Source organism: Pithys albifrons, chromosome 3 (genome assembly GCF_047495875.1).
Source record: "Pithys albifrons albifrons isolate INPA30051 chromosome 3, PitAlb_v1, whole genome shotgun sequence".
In the NCBI taxonomy this organism is placed as follows: Eukaryota; Metazoa; Chordata; class Aves; order Passeriformes; family Thamnophilidae; genus Pithys; species Pithys albifrons.
In genome coordinates, this window is record NC_092460.1 from 93,253,828 (window position 1) to 93,279,528 (window position 25,701).

General features: G+C 36.0%; 1 protein-coding gene across 1 annotated transcript in view; it reads right to left on the reverse strand.

Annotated features, from left to right (window-relative positions):
- Window positions 1-2,359: 2,359 nt before the first annotated feature.
- Window positions 2,360-25,701, reverse strand: part of SEMA3A (semaphorin 3A) — a 173,968-nt gene continuing 150,626 nt past the window's right edge. Inside the window, exons 13-17 of the mRNA XM_071552744.1 lie at window positions 23,658-23,699; window positions 18,117-18,274; window positions 13,922-13,989; window positions 8,167-8,309; window positions 2,360-6,654 (exon numbers count right to left, since the gene is read on the reverse strand). Of these exons, the coding sequence (XP_071408845.1) occupies window positions 6,199-6,654; window positions 8,167-8,309; window positions 13,922-13,989; window positions 18,117-18,274; window positions 23,658-23,699 (867 nt within the window). The 3' untranslated portion in view covers window positions 2,360-6,198. The remainder of the gene's footprint in view (window positions 6,655-8,166; window positions 8,310-13,921; window positions 13,990-18,116; window positions 18,275-23,657; window positions 23,700-25,701) is intronic.

The window sequence follows — 25,701 nt, forward strand, 5'->3', positions numbered from 1 at the left end:
TATAATACATTCTGCATAGTTATCCCATGTTGAGACATGCAAAAAGGAGTTTTGTTCCCAGGGTAGACTATCAGATTTAATTTACACCTGGCTGTAAGGTGGAAGGGCATGAAAAAGTACTGAGCATGTTCATGAAATTAGATTCATTCTTCAAAATCCGTTCCAAATACCTCAGTTGCAGCTCGGTGGTACATACACAGGCAGGCACCCGACACCCCAGGGAGACCTCACTACCCTCAGCCCAGGAATCTGCCATCCCTTGCGGCTCCCTGACAGACATATGGCATTGTGCCTCATAGTTCAATGAAGACACGCTTTTTACTGCCCACCAAAGCCTGATTTTATACCAGTGGATGAGAACAGAACATTTTTAGGTCTAGTACTAAGAGATGTGGCAAGAGTAGACTGCTTGCTATTTTGACTGGAGTGTCTGGACCCAAAGAAGCTCAGGGAGGGCTGGTCATCAGAAATGGGTTTTTTCATGTGTGTTGAAGAAGATATTTGCCTTCAACAAGGACTGTAGAAACTATAAAATGACCTTCTTGGGTTGAGGCAACACGAAATCCATTTCCTGAAGGGGTGAAAAACTGTTAAGAGAGAAAGGGAGTTTGCTTTCTTAACCTAAGTGAAACTTTTTGTTTGGATATTACTTCACTAGAGCTTTGGGATTTAGCTTGGATCATCCTCAAGTTCTCCAAAATGTCAAACTTTGATAAATTCTAGGACAAAGAGGTCCAAAATAAGGCCTGTTCTCCATAGTTTCCAGTTTTTCTATGAAGCTTCTCCAACCTTTCACATGAGTATTTATGGGGAGCAAAGAAGCTGGTTTGGTCACTAATACTCTGATCTACTTGTATCCTGCTACTCAGCATTTAGGGAGAATAGTCCTTTTGTTTTATGCTTTGGAAAAAAGATCGTAACTTTGCCTCCTATTAAATGGATGTTTGGTGGGGAGCTCAGTGAATGTGACCTGTAAGGAAACAGAATAGCGTGTTTCAGTCTTTACAGAGGAAACATTTATAATAATTTATAGCTGAAGCCTCCAAACATATTGAGACATACTAGAATTACACATAAAGCCTCAAATACTTCAGAGAAAAGTGAATTTCACCTCAGTGAAAACTGGGTCTCTAAATGTATGTGTGTATCTATCTATGTAGGAACAAATAGGCATTAAATTCCAAATGTTTCTTCTTTCTTCCCAGGGTCAATGAAGGTTGTCCCTAGACACTGGACACTCCTGGCAATATACAGAGTAGTAACACAGGACACTCAGTTTAACTGCGCTCTGCAGGGAATTCTAGCAAAGGAAACACATAGTGTGGTTGCATCCAGAAAGAACGGTCTTCCTCTGTGAGTACTTATAATCCATGCACTGGACGCAGAAAAACAAAATTACTGCCTTCTTAGTTAGCAGATTGATAGCTTGCTAATATTCATTTTGTCCTTGTTGTATTTACAGGCATCTTTGGTAACCCACTGACCTTCTTGGCTGCTGCTGAGGGCTTTTTTACATTTTCAGAAGACAGTAGTAACCATAAAACATCCTTACAACATCCTTTTGAACTGGACCCCTGTATCCTTGCTTTACAGGAAGGAACACGGGTGAAGCTGAATGGATTAGTGACAACTAAGTACTCCTGGTTGTTTCTCCAATTCTGTATGTGCCAAATTGAAATAACGATATTCTTCACTTCTTGTCTAATGTATTTAAACTCCATGCTTCCCAGCATAGCGTTTGTCTTATTAGCTGTTTGCACAACGCTTAGTGCCTTGGCATATTATTTTTAGATAGATCCCCTAAGCACTTCTAAACAGCTGCTAAGTTTACCTAAGGATACAAGGGTATGCTGGTAACAGACAGAACCTGATTTATTCTACTTGCTGTCTGTGCAAGCCAGTTTCCAAAAGGAAGCTGCATAGCTGTCCTAAGCCATTAGCATTGCACAGAATGAAATTTCATCAAGTACAGCAACTTGCTTACATTCACACAGCTTCCAGGCTGCTTTACAGTTTGGCTCATGGGCAGAGTGGAGGGTGGGGGGGGTGTATAAGTGTGGCTTTATCTGCACAAGCCTAACAGTTGTGCCAAAAGATAGGCTGAAGATAAGTTCATACCTTTCGTTTCTTGCATTATTAGTTTCTGGCCTTCAAAAACCAACCAACCAACCAAACGAAAACACATGACCCCCCCCCCCCCCAACCAAACCCAGCCATTAATAAAAATAGCAACCCTTCTAGCCTAATAAACATAGCTTATATACGCTGATAGCATTATATTTGCAACAATGCACTCCATATCCTCATGAAGGTTACAGGGCACATTTCTGTGTAAACAGTCAAGACAGCAAACTTCAAATATTTGGAAGAAATGTTTATTTAACAACTGAATACATGCTAAAAGAAATAATTTACAGCAGCAGTTTCATTACAATTTTTTTCTCTCCAGTTTTCTAGTTCCCATATGAATTGAAGTGATAAACACAGAAGTAGAGTTATTTACTACCCAGTGAGGAATGCGTCTAAAGAATATGCGCATAACTTAGACACTGATATAGCAAATAAACCACCTTATCACCTGTGTGGCAAAATCTTGCATTTTAGTATTTTGCTGAACACACCAAAATGGAGTACCTCTAGATAACAGTACTTTACACTGTACCTCCTTATCTAGTCAAAAATATTTACATCTCCTTTGACTAATGTGTAGGTAGCAAAAACTGAACTATTAAACACATACAATTGATATTCACTAAATAATACATAAAAAGGAACAGTAAATGCGCATTCACATGCATTTAATTTAATTTTATTTTTTTACATAGTGACTTTATTGGGTCTCGAAGATTTAACTTTGTTCTGCAAAGATGCACATTTTCTCAGTTTGATGTTATAGCTTAACATAATCATACAGTTTTTAGGAGCCATTTGACAAATTCCCATTTCAGTGATCTGTGCAAGTGCAAAGTGTAGATAAGTAAGAATAAGATTCAGTGTATTTTTGTTCTTTGCAGATGGATATCTTACAAGAAAACAAAATAGATCTTTCTGGTTATAAATGAAATCCTTTATTTCTCTCCAGCTTTTGACTTATTTTTTCTAGTCTGTAACTAGAGGTTTAGAGGGTTTTATTGACAATTTACAGAAATACTGTTTTAATATTTACTTTCAAACTTTATGGCGTTTTAAATAATAATTACATAAATGGGGATATGAATCTTACTGAAGCTGCAAGGCATCTTTCTACACATGAATTCATCAAGGCCTATGTTTTTTGAAAAAATGTTCATTTCACATCAGTATTAAATATTGTTATAACTGGACCATAATATGAACCTGAAAATCAGAAATTTCCACTGCTGGCTTGATCTTCTAACCTCTTTTTATATAAGCAAATACAAAGTCTTACAAGACTACTCATGTCATTGAGGATTGGATTGAAATTTGTAAGATCTGATCCTACCAATTGTCCAATAAGCCTGTCAGGTTATGGTGAAAAACATTGCAACGTCTGTACTTTCTTCCCACAGATTATCTTTCTCAATATAGGAAAACATATCTTAGAATTCTGTCTTAATTTAATATGTTTCCTCTTCAGGCATCATGAAATACGTTGGTTTTGGCTTGATTTTTTGCAGCCAGTTGCTATAGAACCAGTTGCTATGAGCATGGTGGAAAAAAAAGTTACTTAGCAATTCCATTAATATGTAAAAAAGGAAACAAAGTAACTTAGAGTCTATTAAAATCAATTTGTATTTTTCCCATTTGTAAGAAAGAGAATTGTTTCCTTTTGTAAGAAAGAGAATTGTAGTAACTGGATGTTACAAAATAGCCCTACATAAACCGCTAAAGAATGGTCTGTGATTAAAATTAAATAATTCAGTTGACAACAATGCTCAGAAATTAATCATAAACTGAGCTGAAAAATTCATACTACTGCACAGGAAAGCACATAGCTGGACACATGTTTTAATCCATCCCTATTCAGCACATCAATGAAAGAATGGGGATTTAACAACAAATTAAAAGTTCACAAGAGTCAGGTTAAACATAAGACAGACTTAAAATTGCCTTAAAACTAAATTACCAAGTGCTTTCTTAAACTACAGCCCTACAGACTTGTCCTGGTCTATTCAACTTTTTTCCCCCCCCCCTAAGAATTAAATGACAAAAAGTCTTGTCAGTTCATTCTCTGCAAAGGATTTAAAGGGGACTAAAGTGACTGGGCTGCTAGTGAAAATCCAGTAGCAATGGTGGTAAGAAGTCAAGACTTCACTAAGCAGAAGGATACTTGAATTAGTGAGTGGTAAGAGTTGTGCATATTGTGAGAGAAGCTGTCACAGCATTTGTGTTATATTGTATTTGATAAGCCTGATTTGAAGTGTAGCTATTCAGAAATTAAAAAACCTGCCGTGAATAACAACAAAACAGATCAGTCATCAGTGCAGACACACTTTTATATCAAAGCTCCTTTAGCAAACTAAGGATTTTGTTCTAGTCATTTCCCCCACAATGACATTACTTGAAATTATGTCATTTACAGACTCTACCAAGATAAAATATGGGAGGCTGGAGAAAGATGATCTCAAACTGGACACCATAGAACTGGGGACCAAAGGCACATCTGTGCTGAGGTGAATAAATCCACTACTTATAACCCTAAACTGACACTTACGGTGCAAGTACATTGTCTGTTTTACCCTGTTGCTCTCCTGTATATAGAATAAGACAGAAGGGCAGGACCAAATTATGTGTTAGGATAAACTAGTCTTAAGCTGAACTTCACCAATTTAATACTGGAACAGAGTTCACCCACAGAAAAAACTGTCCTTCAGGTCTTAAAATGGGGCTTTGAGGTTGCTATTTACACGGCCTAGTGCTGGATCATTGCATTTGGGTGATCTGGCCCACAGAAAGAATGGAGCACTGAGAATCAATAGTGTGGACTTATTTCTACCACAGAGCTGGGAACACAACTCCTTAAACTGAATTAAGAGCCTTATTCGTCGATATATGACAGTTTATGAGCTATAGTATTTAAATATTAGCATTTACAAATGCAAACAAAGCAAGAGTGTAATTAGTAGAGGGAACTTTAATGCTATTTGTTGGGGGTTTTTTTAATAAAAAAATATACAACTGAAAATCAATGCTCTCTTCTTCATTGGTTCAGTCTATAGCAAAGTATTAGACAAATTGAATAATTTCAAATACCACACTTAGAAGAACAGAATGCAGAATACTTCCATGCCATACAGTGACTTTCATGTTAAAATAGCTTAGTTTTAAAATTGCTTTGAAGTTATATGTCATACAGATTACTGAGAGGGGAGGAGGTTAACAGCAGTGTGACTAGTTCCCCTGGAAGTTTTCCCAAACAAAGGAGTAAAGCAGCTTTTAATTGGAAGTTGTCTTTTTTTTTGTCCTCTAACCCAGTAATTAGAAAGTACAGTATTTCTAAGACAAAAAGCCTAATCTATTTTAGAAAGGATCTAATGTTTGCTGCATATTTTTTCATGGTACATTTAAATTATGGTTTTAATAAAATACATCTTTAGATCAAAGCGGAAAGAAGTCATCAGTAGTAGGCCAGTGTACTCCACATTTTTTTTTCTTCCAGATGATGGATGGCTTCTGTTGTTCAGATTTCCAAATCAATCTCATTCAGTATTGTTTTTCCTCTTCTAGCACATATAAACAGGAGAACTGGTAGACAAAACAAGAACAAAATCCTTGTGTCCAATCACGTGTTTAGATGTTCATCAGCTTAATGAGTTCATGCAGTTTTATACATAAGTCTAGAAATTATAGTGCTGCTGATGAAAGGTGGGGGTTGTTTTTCTTTTCTGTAAGATGGCAGCATGAAATACAGCATTTTGTTTATATCTCTGGCAAAAGAGAAAGCAAAACTTGCCTGCTGAATACTTGCAGAACTTTTTTTGAACAGTAAGCTAGGTCCAGGTGAGTTATCATCCTTGAAACTCTCGTCTTTCTGGTCTTAGAGTCAGAGCAGAGAGAAAGGACTTGCTTGGAAAGTTAGAAATGGATTTTATTTAAACCTTGTGGAAATTGTTTGAACTTTCCACACTTGTAAACATCCACATAATGCCATGAAAAAGTTCATGAATATTGCATTTTTTTCCAGTTATCTGTCTATACAAGTTTCTACTTGGATGAGGTTCCTAGAGGTAATGAAGCTCAGACACTCCGTGGTGCCCTCTCAAATTCATGGGTCCTCCTGTTCCTACCTTTTTTATTCTCTTGTAGGTGCTTCCACTTATTTGTGTTCACCTGCGCATTGGCAGGCCTTTGCCGGCGCTGTTTGCGGTCTCTTTTCCACACCTGCTCACAGAACTCATCCATTGTGTTGAGATTGGGGTGGTTGATTAACTGCATGAAGTCTCTATACCAGATCTTTTGACTGGGTGTCATGCTGTTGGTAGCATCCTTGATCTTGGAGGCATCACCATCTTCTTCTTTATGGAGCAGCTCTTCCAGGTGGTCAGTATCAATTACTTCAAGGGTCACTTTGAGCAAAGTTTGCATGAAGCCATGCTCCACGGCATGACAAAAATACACACCGGAGTCTCTCCGGTGAAGACTTCGTAGCAATAGGCCCTGTTCTGTCCGGATCATGTGATCATCCACCTTTATCTGTATCAGAAAAAAGTGGTTCAATAGTTATCTTTCAAATACGTGCCACATCATCCTCTAATCATGCTAGTTCCCTACTACTGCTCCTTTCAGCCAGTGAAACTTGGAAAAAAATTCCCTATACCACAAAAATGAAAAACTCTTTGCCAGTCATCTGTAGTTACAAAAGGCTCAGATACTCTGGAAAAACTGATGTACTGCAAAGACTTTGGGAAACTATGAATTACTCCCTGCTACTTCTGAACAAAGATGTTTATCAACTCTGTCAGATGGAATGCTAGTAACATTACAGAAGGTGCAAGTCTGTCATCAGCAGAATCAGCATGAATTCTTTAGGATGTATTACTGAGGTCACATTTATCTTTACCACTATCTTTCAGTCAAACCTAGATCCATTTCTGGAAAAGGTTCTCTGTCTCCCTACTGTTCCTTACTACAAAAGCCCTTATGTGTAGAAGTGGGCTGTGCATAAGTAGAAAATTTACAGAGAAACAATCAAGGGTTAAATGTTAGTATTTTAATTTTCAAAAAGCAACTTTTCATAATATTGTCTTTTTCTGAATTAATTCATGTCACGTAACTTCCTTCTCTGAATGCACGTGTGGCTGTAGACAGAAAGGGCACAAATCTGTTTGCTGTTTTCTTCACCAAGAATAAATTTTTAATAATTTACTACTTATGCAAACAAAACAAAAATATTTAAAGCAGCTAATGTAACTATTTAGAACATGTTTTAAATGTACATATATTTTAAAATACTTCAATGCAAAAAGATTTTGTTTCCTGGGTTGACCTCCCTACCAATCAGAGCAGATTTTTCTCTTAAGATATGTGTGACCTAGCTTGATAGTAACACAACCTGAAAACCTGGGTGATTAATAATATAAGAATGTTGATGACAAGAGAAGGAGATAAATAAAATACCAGCTTAGTGTAAAGGAAACAGAGAAGGTCAGTATTCTTGCCTCTATAAATATTGCTTTGATCAAAAAAATGTACAGGTTTTTATACTCTTGTGTCCACTACAGTTCTCAGTTCTTTATTCTGTCTCTGTCTTGTCTCCTGTAATCTCTTAGAGCACGCAGTAATAGGCTGCTCCTGCTGGACTACACTTGAATCAAACAGTATAATTACGTTAATGCAGTTAAACTTTTTCTCAAAGGCAATTTTAAGGTCTTTGTGATATTTAAGTTCATATAATCCTTGTATGATGTTTTAGGTGACATTTAGCACATTAGCTTTTTGTATTTCTGTGATCGCTAATGCAGAACAAGTGTGTTTTGCAGGGAATCTGAGCAAGGAGAGGATATGAACGTTTTAAGCTGTAACAATCTGTCAAACCTATTGAGAGCTTGTAAGATTTTATGGTAATAAGAGTGAGAATATGGTGAAGAACAATGTAAATTATGTTTCCAGAGAAATTCAGCCAAACTAAAATCATTCTGGGAAGGGCTCATATTGAAGTCTATATAGAAAAAATTCTTTGCAACTCTTTATGTTTTTCTACCGTACCTCTTCTTTGTGATCATCATTTTGCTTCTGGAATTGCCAGTAGACTACAGCACGCTGAGATTTTGGACTGCACTCAAGAAAAGTGCTGCTATTCTCTACTCCATAGATGATCTTTTCCTCCAGGGTGTGACCACTTGGGTTGTCTGTAGAGGACAAACAATAATAAAAAAAATAATTAAACTTACTGGGAAAAACCTCATTGATTTACTAAGTATTGCTTTTGTTTAGAAACTGGGCTCCCTTAAAGTGTTTAGAGATAGAAATCATTAAAAAAAATTTCCCCATATCAGTATGCCTTTTGAAAAATCTCCATCAACACCTCTATCTTTGTAAGGATTCCTGGGAAGTTTGGGGGTTTTATTGGTTGGGGTTTTTTTGTTTTTGTTTTTTTTTTTTGGCTGTGTTTTGGGCTTTTTTTAATTGTATTTTAAATCCTAACAGCTGCTAACATCTCAATATGGAAAGTTAATGAATTTAATTGTGAAATTTTGTGTAAATCTCATTATTATTCATCAAGGAAAACATCCAGGACATGACAAGAATTTTTAATAGCAAACAATATGCAATGAGAAAACTCAGGGTGTAGTTGCAGAATGTTTATAATGATGCCTCCTGGGCTCTATGGTCATAATACTTTAGAGCAAAGTAATAAAACATGAGGCTATTTAAAAATAGTATAATGTGTTTAGATTATATGGCACTGCAGTGTGCTGAAGCTGTTAAAGACCAGAAATAATGTTTTTGAGGAAACGATCTTCAATTAATCATTTCCTCTCATACTGATATAATTTATGGAAATGTAATGAGGTTAATTAACCAGACATTATGAGAGGGGGAAAAGAAAGTTAAATAAATTACTTCCTTTTGTGACAATAATGATTCAAGATATTTATCAGCTTGCTAGAAATATCACATAGCTATAGGACTTGTATGGTACTTGATTCTTCTCCAATACCAAAGAGTCTGTAAGGCATTATGTTTCAACTCTCCACCTTAGCTCTTTAAAATGCTGTTATGGATTTAAGTGGCAACAGGACAATAATCCTGAAAAGCAGATGAGGAGGAAGGGGTTGGTAGGCTATTTAACACTGTGTTGATCTCATGGGGTTTCCTGACTTTTAGCCATTCTTTCCATTTTGGATCTTTAGCACTGTAAATCTTTAAGGAACCAGGTTTGGTATGTTTTAACAGGAAAATTATGTCTATTCAAAACCCTCTCAGAGAAATCCTTTGTCTGGTTTTGTTTGCTCCCAACTGTGCCTTTATCATATTGGCCATGTTGTTTAGCCAACACAGGCTATTTACTAGATGACTGAGCCAAAGGCAAAAATAAAATTGAGCTCCTGGTTCATGTTGATACAGAATCATATGCTATTCAATAATGACTTACACCCCTGAGAGAGGATGGGTGAAGGGATGTGGGGCAGAATAGGAACTGGAGCTTGCCCAGTTCTCAATAAGAAAACATCAAATAACCTATTAACACTAAACAAATAGGAAATAGGTTTGCTTGCCTTCCTCTGCTGGATTGTGGACCTTTTAAGCAAGTAAGTGGGGTGTTCTATAAAAAAGTAAGTGAAACAACTTTTATGACATCTCTCAGAGACCACATTGCCATGAAGAATATCAGTGCAGCTCCGGGTCAGGAAGATAGGGAGCAATGGAAGCATGAATTAGAAAGCAAAGCAGCAAGAGAAGGGTGAGATAGCTGGAAGAGAACGTAGCCAAGGGTGGTAAGATCTGAAATGGATCATGGGTGAATGTCTCAATGAAACAGAGGAACGGAGTATGTGAAGAGAACAACTGAATATAATTAGAAATGAAAAGACAAAATGGAAATAGGAATGATTGCCAGATAACTAATGGGTCCAGATCCAACAGTGAATAGTACTGTACTATTGTACTACACTGTAGTACATTGTACTGTAGTACAATAGTACTGTAGTACTATAATGTACTACAGTATATTGTACTGTACTATTGTACTACACATGTACTGACTCCTCTGTTTCAAGTAAGGTACTCTGCTTAAACAGCATTCACATGGCTGAGCAGGCAGCCAAGCATCCTCACATAGTCAGAGAGAAGCTGTTGGATATCTGACCTGGGATCCACAGCAGATAGCATATACAGGGTTGCAGCATAAAACAGTGAGTAGGAAATGTCCTCTTTTATAGCCTGCGACACATATGTTACTGCCACAATGATCTCTTTCTGCAAAACAGTGATTTTCAGGCTTCCAGAATAAAGGATGGAAACACAGGGATTTCACCCTAGGACGCATACTCTCTCCAATGCCTCTCCCAGGGTCATGAATCATGGCTGCAGAATGGCCCAACTTCAACAACATCAATCTGATAGTTTGGAGGTTTGTATTGGAAGTATGACTGTCAATTTCCCAAGCCTAAGTGGGCTTTAGGTCCTCGTCTCCCACATCCTAAATAACTACCCATGAGCAGTAGCATAGTTTTAAGAATATAGAGAAGTTTCTGCTCAAAAACTTAGGTTCCTAGGATATCCTTAGTATGTAAGAAGCTAGTCACAAGTGGGTTTTTTTTGACACTGAGTGCTCTGAAACCATTTCAAACTTCTGTTTACTGGACCTGATCTATGACATTCTAGTGTGTTAGAGAACACCATGAAAAGTGAGTGAATTCCTCTTTAAATTTCTTTACAGCTGCAGAAAATATAGCATATGTGACAGACATGCAGTGATAGGGAAGCACTTTAAGAGTTCCTTCCATCTCCATGATTTAAGGGAGCAGAAGGCAAGTCCAGAAATGCCTATAAAGTTCATGTAATACTAAGCACATGGAGCACAAGAAAGTAAGTAGTGATGGAATAATCACAGGATCAGAGTGCAGCTTTGGGATTGAGGGAGAAGCTGAAGAGACTAGAGGAAAAATGAAAGACTAGGAAGTTCAAAAAAGCAGCTGGAAGAATTAGAAAAGTATAGAAGTCATGAAGTTAGTTATGAAATTCAGCCCAAAATCCTGTCTGAGAGCAATAATTCCCAAAATGAATCCAAGAGCAGTATCAGTTTACTACCCTGATAAATATCCTTTAAGTACATAATTTCTGACATAACCAAACAAGTATGAAAGGCCAAGTAGTTATACCAAGATTGCTTTGCAGATGAATGAATTTCACTATACATTTTAACTTAGTATGATATTTTGAACTTCCTGTGGGATAAATCATGTAAAAAATGGTTACTCTTTTACAAAAGAAAAAAAAGAAAAAACAGAAAAAGAGAAAAGACTTGATTAATTTCTTGATAGCACTAATGTGTTATGCTTAAAAAGATTTGTTCTTTAGCTGACACAAGGGTGACTACACTTTTAGATTTAAGCATTAATGTGTGACCAAACACCTGTATAGCTAAACATCCTCAGCTCCCTCTAATGTTGCTGTGAAGTCATTTTATACTAGTTCTTATACATTTGCACCAAAGGGCAACAGAAAGAGGTATGTAAACTTTATTAAAACATTATTGCTTCAAAATGATCACAAAGTTGGTTTCTGCAATATCTCTAGAAGTGAGATATACAATAAGAGAATGTTCTTTTTTCATGTTATTGTTGGAGAATCGACTGGCAGTTACTGCAAGTGAATGTGTTGACAAGTAGTAATGATTGCTGAAGCTTATCCTTGGCTATAGGGAAACCTAATTCTTCATTCGTTGTCCAGTCACAACCAAGGAAAAAACTCAGCATAATTTGGCATTGGAAGTTTATAGACCATTCCATCATCTGTACAATGTATGATATGTGTAAATGACAAATATAAGAAATGTCATAGATTTACAACTCAATTAATTTAGAAAAAAATTCTTTCAAGACCAATCAAAACCATTGATTAAATATTTTGACAGTGCATCCTTCAAGTCTAGGATGCAGAACTCCACTCTCTTAGTACTTTTTTAACTTAGATTCTTTTAATGCTGTCTTTTTTCCCCACAAAGTTATATATTCACTATCTTGTTTCATACTTGCTCTGCCTGTTTTGACAAAGCTGTATGAGAGCTCCTTGTAATGAGGGGTACTATATAGTGGCTTTTCCAGACCTTGAGTTCTCATGACTATTGTAATGAAAAAACCTGCATTTCTAGATTACTACAAAACTGGATTTTTCTCTTCCCTTTGAACAGAATGTATCTTTGTCACAAAAAAATATGCTTACCAAATATGGGAAGATGTTAAAAATCCCCAAAGTATAAAAATAAAGAACAAACTTACAGCCCACAACACTGAGAACATTAAAATGAACAGACACGTGGTAGCACAGATCATTTTTTTACTCATGAGTAAAATGTCCAGATAGTAAAAAGGTAAAGCTTAGACATGTTTCTGCTGGTATTAAAATCAATGTTTAGTGCCTGGTGAAATTTTCCTCTTGGGGAACTGAAAATGGCATTTCAGTCTCAATATCTGCACTGTATCAGCATTACTTGGTATCATGCAACAGGAAATTTGTGAAATTCCCACTAGTGCCAATTGACTAGTTCAAAGCTAAACTAGTTGTACATTCATGAGTTTTCAAAATGTGACAACTACATATAGACCACAAACTATTCATGCATTTTTACAAACCCCTTTCCCCTCTGAGTAACTTGGCCCAAGTCTGACAATCAGGAAGTAAAAAGAAAAGCTATAGTAATGTTAGCTGTGAGTTTCAAATGATTGAAAAGAAGATGGAGAAAACTATTTGTGACACTTACTGGTGGTGAATTACAGCTGACACAAAAGAACAACTTTGATCTATTTATAATTTTTGCTATTACATGGACTGGAAGGACATGTGGATTTTGAGGTATCTCCATTTTCAATCACTTCCTTATTTTTCCCAGAAATCTGCCCAGTGGTTTAACCCTCAGATTACCTCATTTGGTTACAGCATAGTGTTAATTACACTAAGGGTGTGAGTTTCATCTCCATATGGGCCATTCACTTAAGAGCTGGAGTCGATGATCCTTGTGGGTCTCTTTCAACTCAGAATATTTAGTGTGTGTGTGAGATCTGTTACAATAGATGTACTACAGTCATGAGGATTCACTTTTTTCCACCAGAGGGAAGTATTGCCTAAGTGTTCCCTTCACATACAGCAAAATGACCCTTTTTAATTTTCTGAGTGAAGGTCTTCTGTAAAGTTTAGCAACAAATTAGTAAATGTGAGAACTTTGTCAAGTCTAGAAAGGAATCTGATCAATACACTGTGAAAATGAAACAGCTGACAAAAAGCCCCAAAACATATTTCATGTCCAAGAAAACCCATGCTGAAGGCACATGGGACAGGCCTACTGCAAGGAACATCCTGTTCTTAACAGGTTTAAGTATGACACCTAAAACAAACCCTGTTCCATATTTTGCTAAGGTAGTTGCAAACACATTTGCTTATCATCTTATGCAAACTATATAAAGCAATATGTAGGTATTTCTTGCTGTCCTAAAGGAGATACAAGTTTTTTCTGATATAATATGCCAAACCTTACGGTATGGCAAGAGAAGCAGGAAAATTAAAATGCTTAAAACTGTTAACTTGAAGAAAATAAAAAACCCCAAACCTAAGAGTCTTTAGTATCAGATCCAGGCCATTGTAAGCTATCTAAATTGGGATAATGATGTATTATATTCATCTTTCGCAGATGTTTGAGACAATTTCAACAACAATTCATTCACATGCTTCCTACTCTACTCATGCACAGCCTGTAAATTACATACGAATTAGTTGCACTACAGTTGTGCTCATAACTCACCATGATGCTGCAGGTCTGAGCAGTGGGTTAGAGGGTCTCCATTTCGGATGTCTTGTCGTCTAGTACGTCTGCAAATATATTTGAAATATGTTAGGGACCTTCTCAGTGGTCAGTACACACATTTGGCATGACTGAAGAGCAAGGAGTGGAACATAAACAATTACAAAGGTCACAAGTGCATCTAAACAATACTAGAAAAGAAATCATATTTGTTACACACTATATTTTGTGTACTATCACAGTTTGTAGAATCAGGCTTTATTCTTTCTGGTGAATACTTTAGAAACTGATAAATATATAGCTCTTGCACTGAGACACTAATTAAACAAATAATATTTAATACTAATTATTGAATATATGTGAAATAAACTGTGGTGTTTATTTTCACTGTGTGGGCAATATTGATCACAGACAAATTAATTACTTTATTCATAGATACAGGACTGATGAGGGATTAAAACTATATAGTACACTTTAACATGCATCAAAACTCATGAAGAAGCTACACTTTTTTTTGCAACTACAGAATCCTTTGAGTATTGAGGCATCTTTTAGAGAGATGAAATGTTAGGATGGGCAGCTTTGAAAGAATGCTAAAATGCTATATTTTCTACAAAATCTAAATTAAAATACAGAGATTGCTTCAGTAACTATGATTTCACCAAAACATTCCTGATAAAACCTTTTACAAAACTGTTGCAAATGGCTTTGTCTTTAGAATAAACAGAATAAAACACTTGAAAAGGAAGATTTTGAAATGTCATTTATTCTATCTTTTGTAGCTTGAGTCTGAGTTCTACCTTTGATTGCATTTCCTTTTAACATAGAATATTCTTTTCTCAGTTTGAATTCCACTGGCTCTTTTGAAAAACATATTGATCTGAGCGAAAAAATTGTATTTCTGAAAAGAGAGCTTTTTAATACAGTTTTATTTTGCATGTGTTGTTCTCTCTTTGTCTGCTCCTATTTTTATTTAAATAGCTGTGACACAACATTCAACTAAGCCAGAGAAAAGGTTTCATATAAAAAGAAAGAAAAAAAGAACAAGGCAAACAAAGATGTGTTTCAAGTGTGAGCACTTTAGGAATTGGAGAAAGCCTGAGGGCTTGCAAAATTAGAGGAGAACAAAGAGGATTAGGCCACTGAACAATGCTGAGATTTCAGATTATGGTATCCAGCAAGGGATATGCAAAAGTCAAGTAGCCTTGTAAAAAGCCCTGTTGGTCACTCCCTTGTGACAACAGCCCACATTTTTAAAAGCCATTGTTCTGCAGTACAAACCATCTCTCTTCCCTCCACCAGCCCTGTTTGCAGGCTCTCACTAACAGCATCAGCACATACCAAGAGTTCTCACTGAGGCTCAACTGCACAGCTGACTCCTTTTGCCTGAAAGATTTTAACCTTCATTTTTTCCACGGAAAGCTACTAGAATGTTAAACCTGAAATTAGTTATGTGAAGTACAGTCACAGCTTTTTTTCTTTAAAGAAAAAAATCAGATGTGCATTTCTTTTTTTATATTTTTCTGAATAAAACTTCTTTAAACGTATGAACGAGGACGTAGCACACTTGAATAAGAAGGAATCCTCTGCTGATCGATATATGATTCAAAAAAGTACTAATGAGTTTCTGATATCTTCATATTATTCATTATCAATGACAAAACCACACCCAAGGGAAAAGGAATCATAAAATGTTGCCACTCCTTCCTAAATTTTGAAACATGGCATATTTATGGTATCCTATTTGTAGAAAAGAAGTCTGTGGAAAGACTTATATTACTGTCAACGAAGTTTGGATGAGATGTTTAGTTAGAATCTCAGGAAAATGTCGCACATATCACAATTGTATCAACATGATGATTTATGAAATATGAACCAGAACACATCTGCAAGGGGTAAAGTGGTCACACAACAGAAGCTCTGGATTGTCATTTAGACTTGTCAAATACATAAAAAAAGAAAAGCAAATTACAATCAAGGCTTATAATAGCTCATTAAAAAAAAAAGAAAAAATGAAAACAAAACAAAAAAGGAAAAAAAAATCAGAAACAAAAAGCCCAAACCAACTATTAGTAAAGCATCTGTACAATTGCCCCAGGACTCAATTTTCCCAATATTTCTGGAGCCTAAAATGACAAGAATTTATTATTAGGAAAATGTTGACATTTAAGCTCTTTCCAGCAATGCTGATTTTGTCATAGAAGCATTCCAAGCTGGCTTGAGGCAGTGGGTACAGTGGGTACCAGGTAAACAGAGGATCCTCTCCCCCAGCAACAAAGACCTTTACTCTGGTGCAGCTGAAGTGGGAAAATTGTGGGGAAGTGGAGGCGACAGCAGTTTTTTCTAAATTAATTTTTCATATCCCATCTTCCCAGGACTAACTTCTTCTTTCCTAGTGGCTTTGACAGAAGTAAATTCTGCACCTCAAGATTTTTCCGTAGCTGTGCAGCCCAGTTTAGTCCCAGTAACTCTGTTCCTTAATCCCTGTTAGAAGAGGTCCCAATCCCTTTAACCCGATGGCAACAATGAGCTCAGTCTGCAGTATATTAAGTTGGAGAGACAAATAAAGAAAAGACAAAGAACCCTATTTCTTCCATCAGCATAAGCAGATGAATCACAGGATGATGTGCTCTATGAATCTTGCAAAGGGCTGGGAGTAGGAATGGGTGCTAGTGAACGCTGAAGAAGGATGAGGTTTAGTGATAAAGAGTAGTAGTAGGGATTAGCAGAAAGAGTAATTGAGTGATTTCTGAGCTTTCACTGTCTCCTTCAACTCAGAGGCAGTACTCAACCGTATTGATTTCTAATCCTGAAAACTTTCAGATCAACTCAAACTCTTAGATTGTCCTTGAAAACCTCACTGTTCCCTCTCCTTTCTTTTCTCCTCCAGAGAAACTGCTGTTCTACGACCAGAAATAAGAATTTAGTCCATGCAGCCGAGAAAATTTGACTGGATCTTCTTTTGGGATGGATTCAGTTTCTTCTTTTCAATTATTTTCTAAAGAATTTCACAAAAATCTTGTCTCAGATCTCTCTTACCTGGTGCAAGAATGGAACCCAATGTTCTTTAAGCAGCTTTTAATTTTGCCATCAGTACTTGTTTAGGATACATTGTAATGCAAACCTTGAAATTGTAATACACTTCATCTGAAAAGTCTCACACAAACTCAACTTCCCACCCTTTAACGTATTTCATCTGCCTCAACAACCAAACTAAACCTGGAATTTGTAGTTCTGACATTCTCAACTTACTATTTGCTACCATTAATTTTATCTATATAAACCACTGTGTATCTAAACCCTCGGATTCCTTGTTTCTTCATAAGTAGAAGATGTCTGGCATGTTCAATTCAATGTGAGCACTTTTTTATCATTTAAGCCAATTTAATATGGGGATCCCAATACTACACCAATGTCTGCTTCTATTTGCAAGTGATTATCTATTGAGTTATACCTCATTTCTACTTCAGTAGCCAAGCACTCTTCAGTAACAAGCTTGTATATTTTCAAAAAAAGAATTCCAGAGACCAAGGCACCCAAAGAAAATATTATTTTAAACATTCCTATTAGGCCACTAGACTTGTAAATTTTTTATAAAATTGGTATTTTTAACTCATGGAGTTAGTTTTCCCTTAACATTTGCATTGCTAAGCCTTCAGTACCATTGCAGAGTGAATGTAAAAGTGGTTGTCCTGATCTGGTAGTACTTGAAAACACATCAAAACATACAAGTTATACTTATGAATATTAACAACAAAGTTATGTATCACTAAAAATAAAGATTCTATTGATGTCCAAGCACTTTGTTGATATTTCTTTTGAATTAGAATTCATGACGATGCAGAATAATTTACTTAGTCGAGCAGTGATTTTATTTTTAAGACCCCTTCTTCAGAAACAAAAAGATTTTTTTTCTTTTCGATGCTCATCAACAAATATAAAGTTATTAATCCATTTCAGAGACAACTCTTCTATGAATGTTTTCTTACAGGAGCTTTTTAAGCCCAGTCCAAGAGGTAGCAGTGATCACTTTAAATCAGCTAAGACTTCGTATTGCATGTAACTCTCACAAAGATGTTTTCTTTGGAAGAAAAAGAACTCCAGTTAACCATCACATGAAAAATCTCTAAAGCCCTCTAGTCATATTGAGACCATCAGTTAAAACAAATAGCAAACCATCCAGAACTGTCCCTACCTCTTAGCAGTGGGGAAGTAACGTGAGCAGGATGAACCATCCCAGGCACAGTAAGGGTCTCTTGCAAGGCAACACTCAGCACATGCTTTTCCATACACATCACAGCGGTGCAAAGGAAGCTGTGAAACTCCAGTGGCTGAGCCAATGTAGAGCTGTTGCTGTTATAAAGTAAAAAAAAAAAAAAAAAAAAAAGTTAAAAAATACTGTAAATTACAATTTTTTTTCTACAAAAGCATAAAAAAGTTATATAATCATATTTTAGGGCCACTACAAATACAATAAAGGATCATGCTTCTGATGTACAGTAGAGGAATGAGAACAGAATTGTCCCCAGGGTAAAAAAAAATTAATAGCCAAAACTTTATTTTTGCATGAGGCTCTCAGTGGTTTCTCTGAACAGTAAAAAAATGAAGTCCTCTTCAATTTCCTCACACTGGGAAAGCATTACAATCAGTGACAGAACACAATGGAGAATATGCTTTTGAATATAAACAAAAAGAAAACTTTCAAGATAAATTTCCTAAGTATGACCTTGATTTATGTATGTGAGGGGGAAATCTGAAGTAAATTATTTCAGACTGATTCTAAGATATTCCAGTTTGGAAGTGCTGCCATGCATGCACGACTTTGCATGTCTGATAATACTGGAGTTTTGTACTCTTTTCTAGAGGTCACATACTCTAACTGGAACTAATGAGGGAGGAGGCTTTATTTTATTTTGGATAAAAACCAGTGCTGAGTAGAGGATGCAGTTGAAATGCAGGCACAAATGAAAAAACCATGCATACAAAATGAGCTACAGCCTCACATGGCATCACAATGGAATATCTCTCAATTTCCTCTCTGATATCAAATTCATGTGGTCCACCAGGGAAGTTAGTCCCCAGAGGGATATGAAAAAACTGGACTTCTGATCCCATGTGAAAGTCCAAACAGAGATATTTCAGATTAGCACTAATTCACAAAATAAATAAGTGTTAGTGAGTTGCAAAACTAGGGGAAGACAAAATATATAGATAAACAAAATGCAATGGCATAATCCGTCTGTTTTGGAAACATCGACATTTTCTATCCAAAATTTGAATTTTTCACCCAGCACCCATGGTGGAGAAATTAATACCTTTCTTTTGAAGGTCCCACTCCAAGCAGTCCCCACCAAGAAAATAAGAATTTGTATTCATTTCTCATTCCTCGAAAACATGAATTGAAAAATAGGATTTCAAAAAATGCTATCAAAATTCTTCATCTCCTGCATTGTGAAGTCCCAGAGGTACCATTTCCAGGGAATTCTGAGATGGAAGATAGCTGAGGTCACCTACATACTAGAAATTATGAGCACTGGGTACCAGGAGACAGCAACACAAAAAACACTCACAAAAGGTGTTGCATTAACTTCTTTCAGAGACAGCGGCTTGGCAGTTTATACAGACCTATTAATTGTAACAGAAACATCCTGCACGTTTGTATAAACACCAGTATTTTCTCAAGGCAAATATGACAAGGAAATCACCCAAAGGAAAATTTACTGGTAAATTGAAAACTAAACCCTGTCTAAGCAGCTGCTTCCATCTATTATAGTTCCATAGTTGGGTTGTAAATCCCCATTCTCCAGGCAAAAATCTGATCACGAAGAGTTCTACACAAAGCCTTAACTGTACTACCAGTCCCAGTCAGTGTTGTAGCCTTGACATAACAGGCAACAGACATGATAAGCTGATTCTCTTTAACTTAAGTCACTTAATGAAGTACCCACCTTAGGGGGATGTCCTGCAGTAAAAAGAGCAGCAATTCAAATCTTAGGTGACCTAACTACTTCTCAAGGGATGCCTCTTCTTTTTACTGATAATCGAGGCAGCATAGGTCAAATTAGAGTTCCAGTTAAATATCTTAAACGTCCAGATGGTATTGATCTCAGTCCTGTGTAATTGGGGCATTAATATCTGTATAAGCATGTAGGAAAGTGTGGTGCAACTAATATAAAAATCAACCCAGAGAATGCACATGGGAACATAAAAAATGGTGTAATGGTTTCCTATGTACCTCTGTAACCAATTTCAGTTTGTAAAATATCCCTCCATGATTTCTAATAAATGTCTTTAGAATTAAAGAATGACCAGAAACATGTAGGAAAGTAAAAAACAAAAAACCCAAAAAGGAAGAAAAAAACAAACTGAGGCCAAAATAGGGTTACTTAAAGACTCTATTCCTTTCAGGTAAGTTCATAGTTCAGTCAGTGAACTGCAGCATGTGTTTCAGGTGCTGCACAGCCTGAAGCTGCTGCCCTGTTTGCTGCTCTTCTCATCATGGTTTTAGACTCCAGCTGGTGATCATTATTCTGGACACTAACAATATATAAATCCAGGCAGTATGAAACTCAGATAATAGTAATAGAATTGTTTGCATCAATGGTCTGACCTTACTTTGTGTCAGACACAGTCACACTGCCTTTTAGGCAGATTCTCCCAAGATGCCAATTTAATCAATGACTTGGTTATCAAATCAAACTAGAGAATGGGAACGAAAGGCTGTCCTCTAAAAGTTCTTCAGTTAGAATTAAAAAAAAAAAAAAGAAGAGAGAGAGAAAGATGAAATAAAATTTAATGCTTAAAAAGAAGAACTTAAAAGGAACTTTAGGGAGCATGATGTTCAAATCCCATTTAATTTAATTTTATGTATTGGAAAGTGATGCAGAATAGTTCAGGGACTGTTTAAGTGATATATCCATTTTGAACTGCTCCTTTCTGTATGCTCACTATGGGCAGAAATGGTGGTATCTGAATAAAATTCAGTATTTAGTGAAATATTCTATAAAAGTAGTCATTAAGATATTTCTGAAAGTTTCTGCCTTGCCTTTAATTGTAAATCTTATAGAGGAGGAACAAAAGGTCTTCATAACAGTTCACCAGAAAACGACTTGGCCTTTACCAGACAAGGATCTCCTTGTCCTTTCCCCATCTCACCAGAAATCCGCTGGCTTTTTAAACAGAGCACCACAAACTTGAACCGGAGAAAAAGATGAGAGCTTGCTCCACAAAAAGTCATGTTGGATTGAAAGCCAGGCCTGACTTTTTGGCCTAGTCCCACATTTGTGAATCAAGGAAAAAATTATGGAGCTCCACCTGATAGGCTCAGGGCCAAGCGATAGCTAAGATCTCCCACAGAACTGGGAACTTAGGCAGCTGCAGGGTGTTGCAGTGGCTCAGTGGTGCTGTCCTCTGAAGATTTGTGTCTATTGCCAACCATGCATAAACTGTTTAAGTGATAAGGTTTCACAAACCTAGGGCTCTGAACACAATTAGGATGAATATGCAGCTTCAGTGAGAAAATATAGATGCAATTCCTCTGAGTTGACAGCAGAGTGGCAAAAGACTATCATGGCTTCATCTTGCACAGAAAGGCTAAATTGCCTTGCTCAAAGCCACACTTGTTCAAGGGCCAAATTCATTTTCAGAGAGAGAGACATGGGAGCCTTATAGCTTTATATAATTTAAAACTTAAGCTAAGTTCTGTTCCTGAAGAATTTGTAGATTTTGGTCTTTAGGAAAAGTAACTTGTAACATGACATATTGGCATGATGGCAAAAAAGGTAGCTTTGAACAATAGGAGCAGTAAAACATTAACAAATAAAGAGAGGCTCCCTGCATCATGTTTTTAATTGGATGAAAAATTTGTTAGTGAAAAAACAAAATGAAGTGTTTTTTTTTAAGGCATTCAATAGAACATGTTGGTTTTACTGTTTACATTTCATGCTCCTGCTTTCTACAATGCATAGAATTATTGTGCTGTTTATAGGAAAACCACCCTGCTTATCAGAACACAATGAGTAAAGTGTTTGAGTTATAAAGCTAAAGGATTTTTAAATCATAAATGTAAAATGAAAACATGTTGCCATATATTTATTTCATATATACTGCCAAGAGCTTGTCATTCTGTATCATGATTCTGTCATTTTTAGCCTGAGGCTGGTTGATTTTTCATGAGTTTTACTCTGCCTGAATAACTTGTGTTGTATGCTCTTTTTTAGCTTTAAACAATTTTAGCAGTGCAAATTTGTTTTCAGAAGATTCAGGAAAAATTGTAATCTCTCCTGAATAACTAAAGATGCTTTGAAGAAGCTGTATGAAAATGCATGGTCAATTTTCACATATGATTGGTTGCTTTAAGGGAATGTACTTATAAAAATAATCCAAAGCAGAGCATTTTGGTATGATGTGAACATATATACAACTTGACAGGTCTGTTTTTAAATATCTCAGTATTCAATAGTATTTTTTTATTCCTGCCCTTTTTGTTGGTTCAGGTGGTAAACTATGTTAGAAGAGTGTCCTCCAAATTTTTTGTCAAACACATGAATACTTTCAGACAACTTTCCTAAATACAGTGAAATCAGAGCTAAATATGCATAATTTTGAAGATAATATGGTCTCTGTCCATTACAGAATTAATTAAACTCCTGTTTAATGATAGATGTAGATGAATTAACTGAATTTTATTGTAACATGCACAATTTTTAGTGCACCTAGTCCTGACAATACTAAATCTCCTTTTCACTGACAATGACATGAACAGAAAAGTTAATGATTGTGAACAAGTCACTTATATTTAATAAATGAGGCTCCAAATCAGCGAAAAATATGAAAAAGAAGAAAAAAAAAGTTAAATTTGACACTAACTTTTATGTCTCAGAGTTCTGGCTGGGATTCATCCACCAAATTCCAGGCAAATCAGAAGATAGGCCCCTAATATCCACTTCATTCCTGGACTACAACCCAATGTTCTTTGCATTACTACATAATTCATCAACTGCCTCACAAAGAAGCCTAATAATAACTCCCTGTATGTGCTTAGAAATGCAGGAATCACTTTTATGGTATCAGACAAAACTTTACCTCTATCCATCAAGAAAGTCAGTTCATTTTAGTTTTGGTCCAGCCTTATACGTATCTTTTCTATAAGCAGTTAGCTATTAGTGTACTCCACAGAAAGTAGGAAATATAAATATCCTAACCAGACCACTGAACTAGAAGGCCATAGAAAATGTGGACTGAATCAGATCTAAATTCTTTGATAAAGCTGAATGATGCACATTCAGAAACGGAATGGGCATAGGACAGAAAAGACAGGCTGTCTCATTTCCATCCTTTGCTTCCACCATCTGCACTTTGTATCATACTGTTCCTACAGAAACTACAACTAGTCCCATTAAAGCAAGGGACCAAGTTTGGCCACTTCAAAACTTTTGAACAGTTTCTCTGCCATGAAAATATTCTATACAATAGAATTTTTTTGAGATTTTTTTCTAGAGAGCTGCCAGACGCCTGGCTAGTTTGTGTTTAGTTTCCACCTTACCAGTAATGCAAACTAGACTTTTCCTTTCTCCGTTCCACGTCACATTTTCCTGAGAAAATACTGATGTTTATGTAAAGGGATGGGATGCTGCTGCTGCAATTAATATATCTCTCCTGAGTGCCAAGTTACTGTCTCTGAAAGACAGAGACCAATAAATATTTGAAAGTGATTTAACGTTTGTGCACATAATACCTGCTTTGTGGAAATCTTCATTGCTGAAATAACTGTGGGTTCCTGGGGAAAAATAGAGTTAAAATATAAAGCAAGCTATAAGCATAAAAATTCTATTACAGTGCTACTTGCACAACCTAGAAATCTCAAAATTAAACTATAAACTCCTAGTAATAGTACTTGTTGTCTTTTGCAGTGGAGTAATTTCTAGCTGTAAAATTAATTAGAATGCATGTACATATCTGCATGCATCTTTGATTGCTATGTTGATTGTAGACATCATTTTCCATTATTATTACAGATTCATAGTGATTACTTTGTCACTAGTTTCACATCTTGAAACTACTTTCTACACTTAATATTATAATTATATTTAAAGAATCTCCCAGGTAATATGAAAATAATAATGGCTATATTCATAGATACTATATATTAAGGGTGATAACACTGAAATAAGCAACACCTTTTAACCATACCAAGGTGAAAACCCAATTCCTGTGAAATTTTATTCATAAGAACAAGTCTTAATCCCAAGCATAATCTTGTTGACTGCACCACACTATTCACTTATAAAGCAGTTACTTGCATTTGCAGAACACACAACTGAAATGAGCAAGAAGCTCTTTGCACCCTGGAATATCCATTATTTAATCAACTGTTACACCCTTTAGGACTAGTTTCTTGGAAGAATTTTAATCTTGAGAGTAAAAGTGGCAGAATTTGGATATAAATTGTGCAAGTAAATATCTGCTATTGACCCATGCATCATAGTTTTGGTTATGTACATTAATAAAGTCCTTATTAAGCTTTTACACTTGTGTAGCTTTCAACTTGCTTACCCTGAGAGAATTTGATATGGATCAGTGGATGGTAAGCATGTAGACTTGCAATTGCAGAGGATTTAACAGACCTTATATTAGAAACCATCAATTAAGTTTTTAGAATAAAAATTGAACTCCTTAGTTTGTTTGCTCAGGTGTTCAGAGAAATATTGCACAAATGGGGTTAAAAGAGGCACTGTTGTCAATTTAGCAGATATGAAAGACTTTCAGTTTTGTGGAATTATAAATGAAAAGTGCTGTACTCAGAACACTGTAGTTTAAGCACCAAAATACATTGTTTGTGATGCACATTGATTCTTTAGCAACTAAAGAAAACTTACATTTGGATAAGGTACATGTAACATCTTTTGCAAATTCCCTATTGAAAGATTCATATTTCATGCACACAAATTCTGCTTATTCCACTGAAATACATTAATACCCTCTTTATGGCTTAAATACATGCCAAAGGAGATAAATGAGCTTTCAAGTAAATCAGAACACCAAAATACTTTTCTGTAACAAAAAAAATACATGTTAAGTAAAATACTAAATTTGAATTTGACACTAACTATTCTACTTTATCTACTTTAGTAAAACCTTTCTGAAATAAAACTCACTCCATTTATTTCCCTTCCTTCCCTTTTTATTCTGTCTGATCTCCTTTAGCTTGGCACTTCTACTTGATTTAGGGAAGAGACTCATACGTTATCAACAATTGCCAAATTACCCTGCATTAACGTAATGACTTTTGCATGTAGGGAAAAAAAAAAAAAGAAAAAAGAAGCCAGGATTCACAAATTACTTGTCTCATTTTTCTCCTGAGAGTTTCTACTTTCTGCCCTCAAAAAATAAAAAAAACACAAAACCAAACCAAACCAAACAAAAAAACCCCAAAAACAAAACCAAAAGAACCCCCAAAACACCAAAATGCAGAAACAGAGATTCCCATATTTCAGTCATATCTGGTACTCAGAACAAGACTGGCACCTGTAAAGACAAGATTTCCCATAAGAAAAATAACCATAATACTGAAAAAAATATAAAAATATTTATAAAGTCTGTTTAGATATGTTGTTGCTGTTCAGAATCCAGAATTGAAGGGATGGCAATGGAGTCTGATGAGGACATGGTGGCTGGGCCCCTCTGGCAGGTCCAGGACACAGTCCGAGTTAGCTCATGATTTGTTGTAGTGTACAAAACACAAGATATTCCTGGGTGCTGTCTGGAAAGTGTTTGAAAAG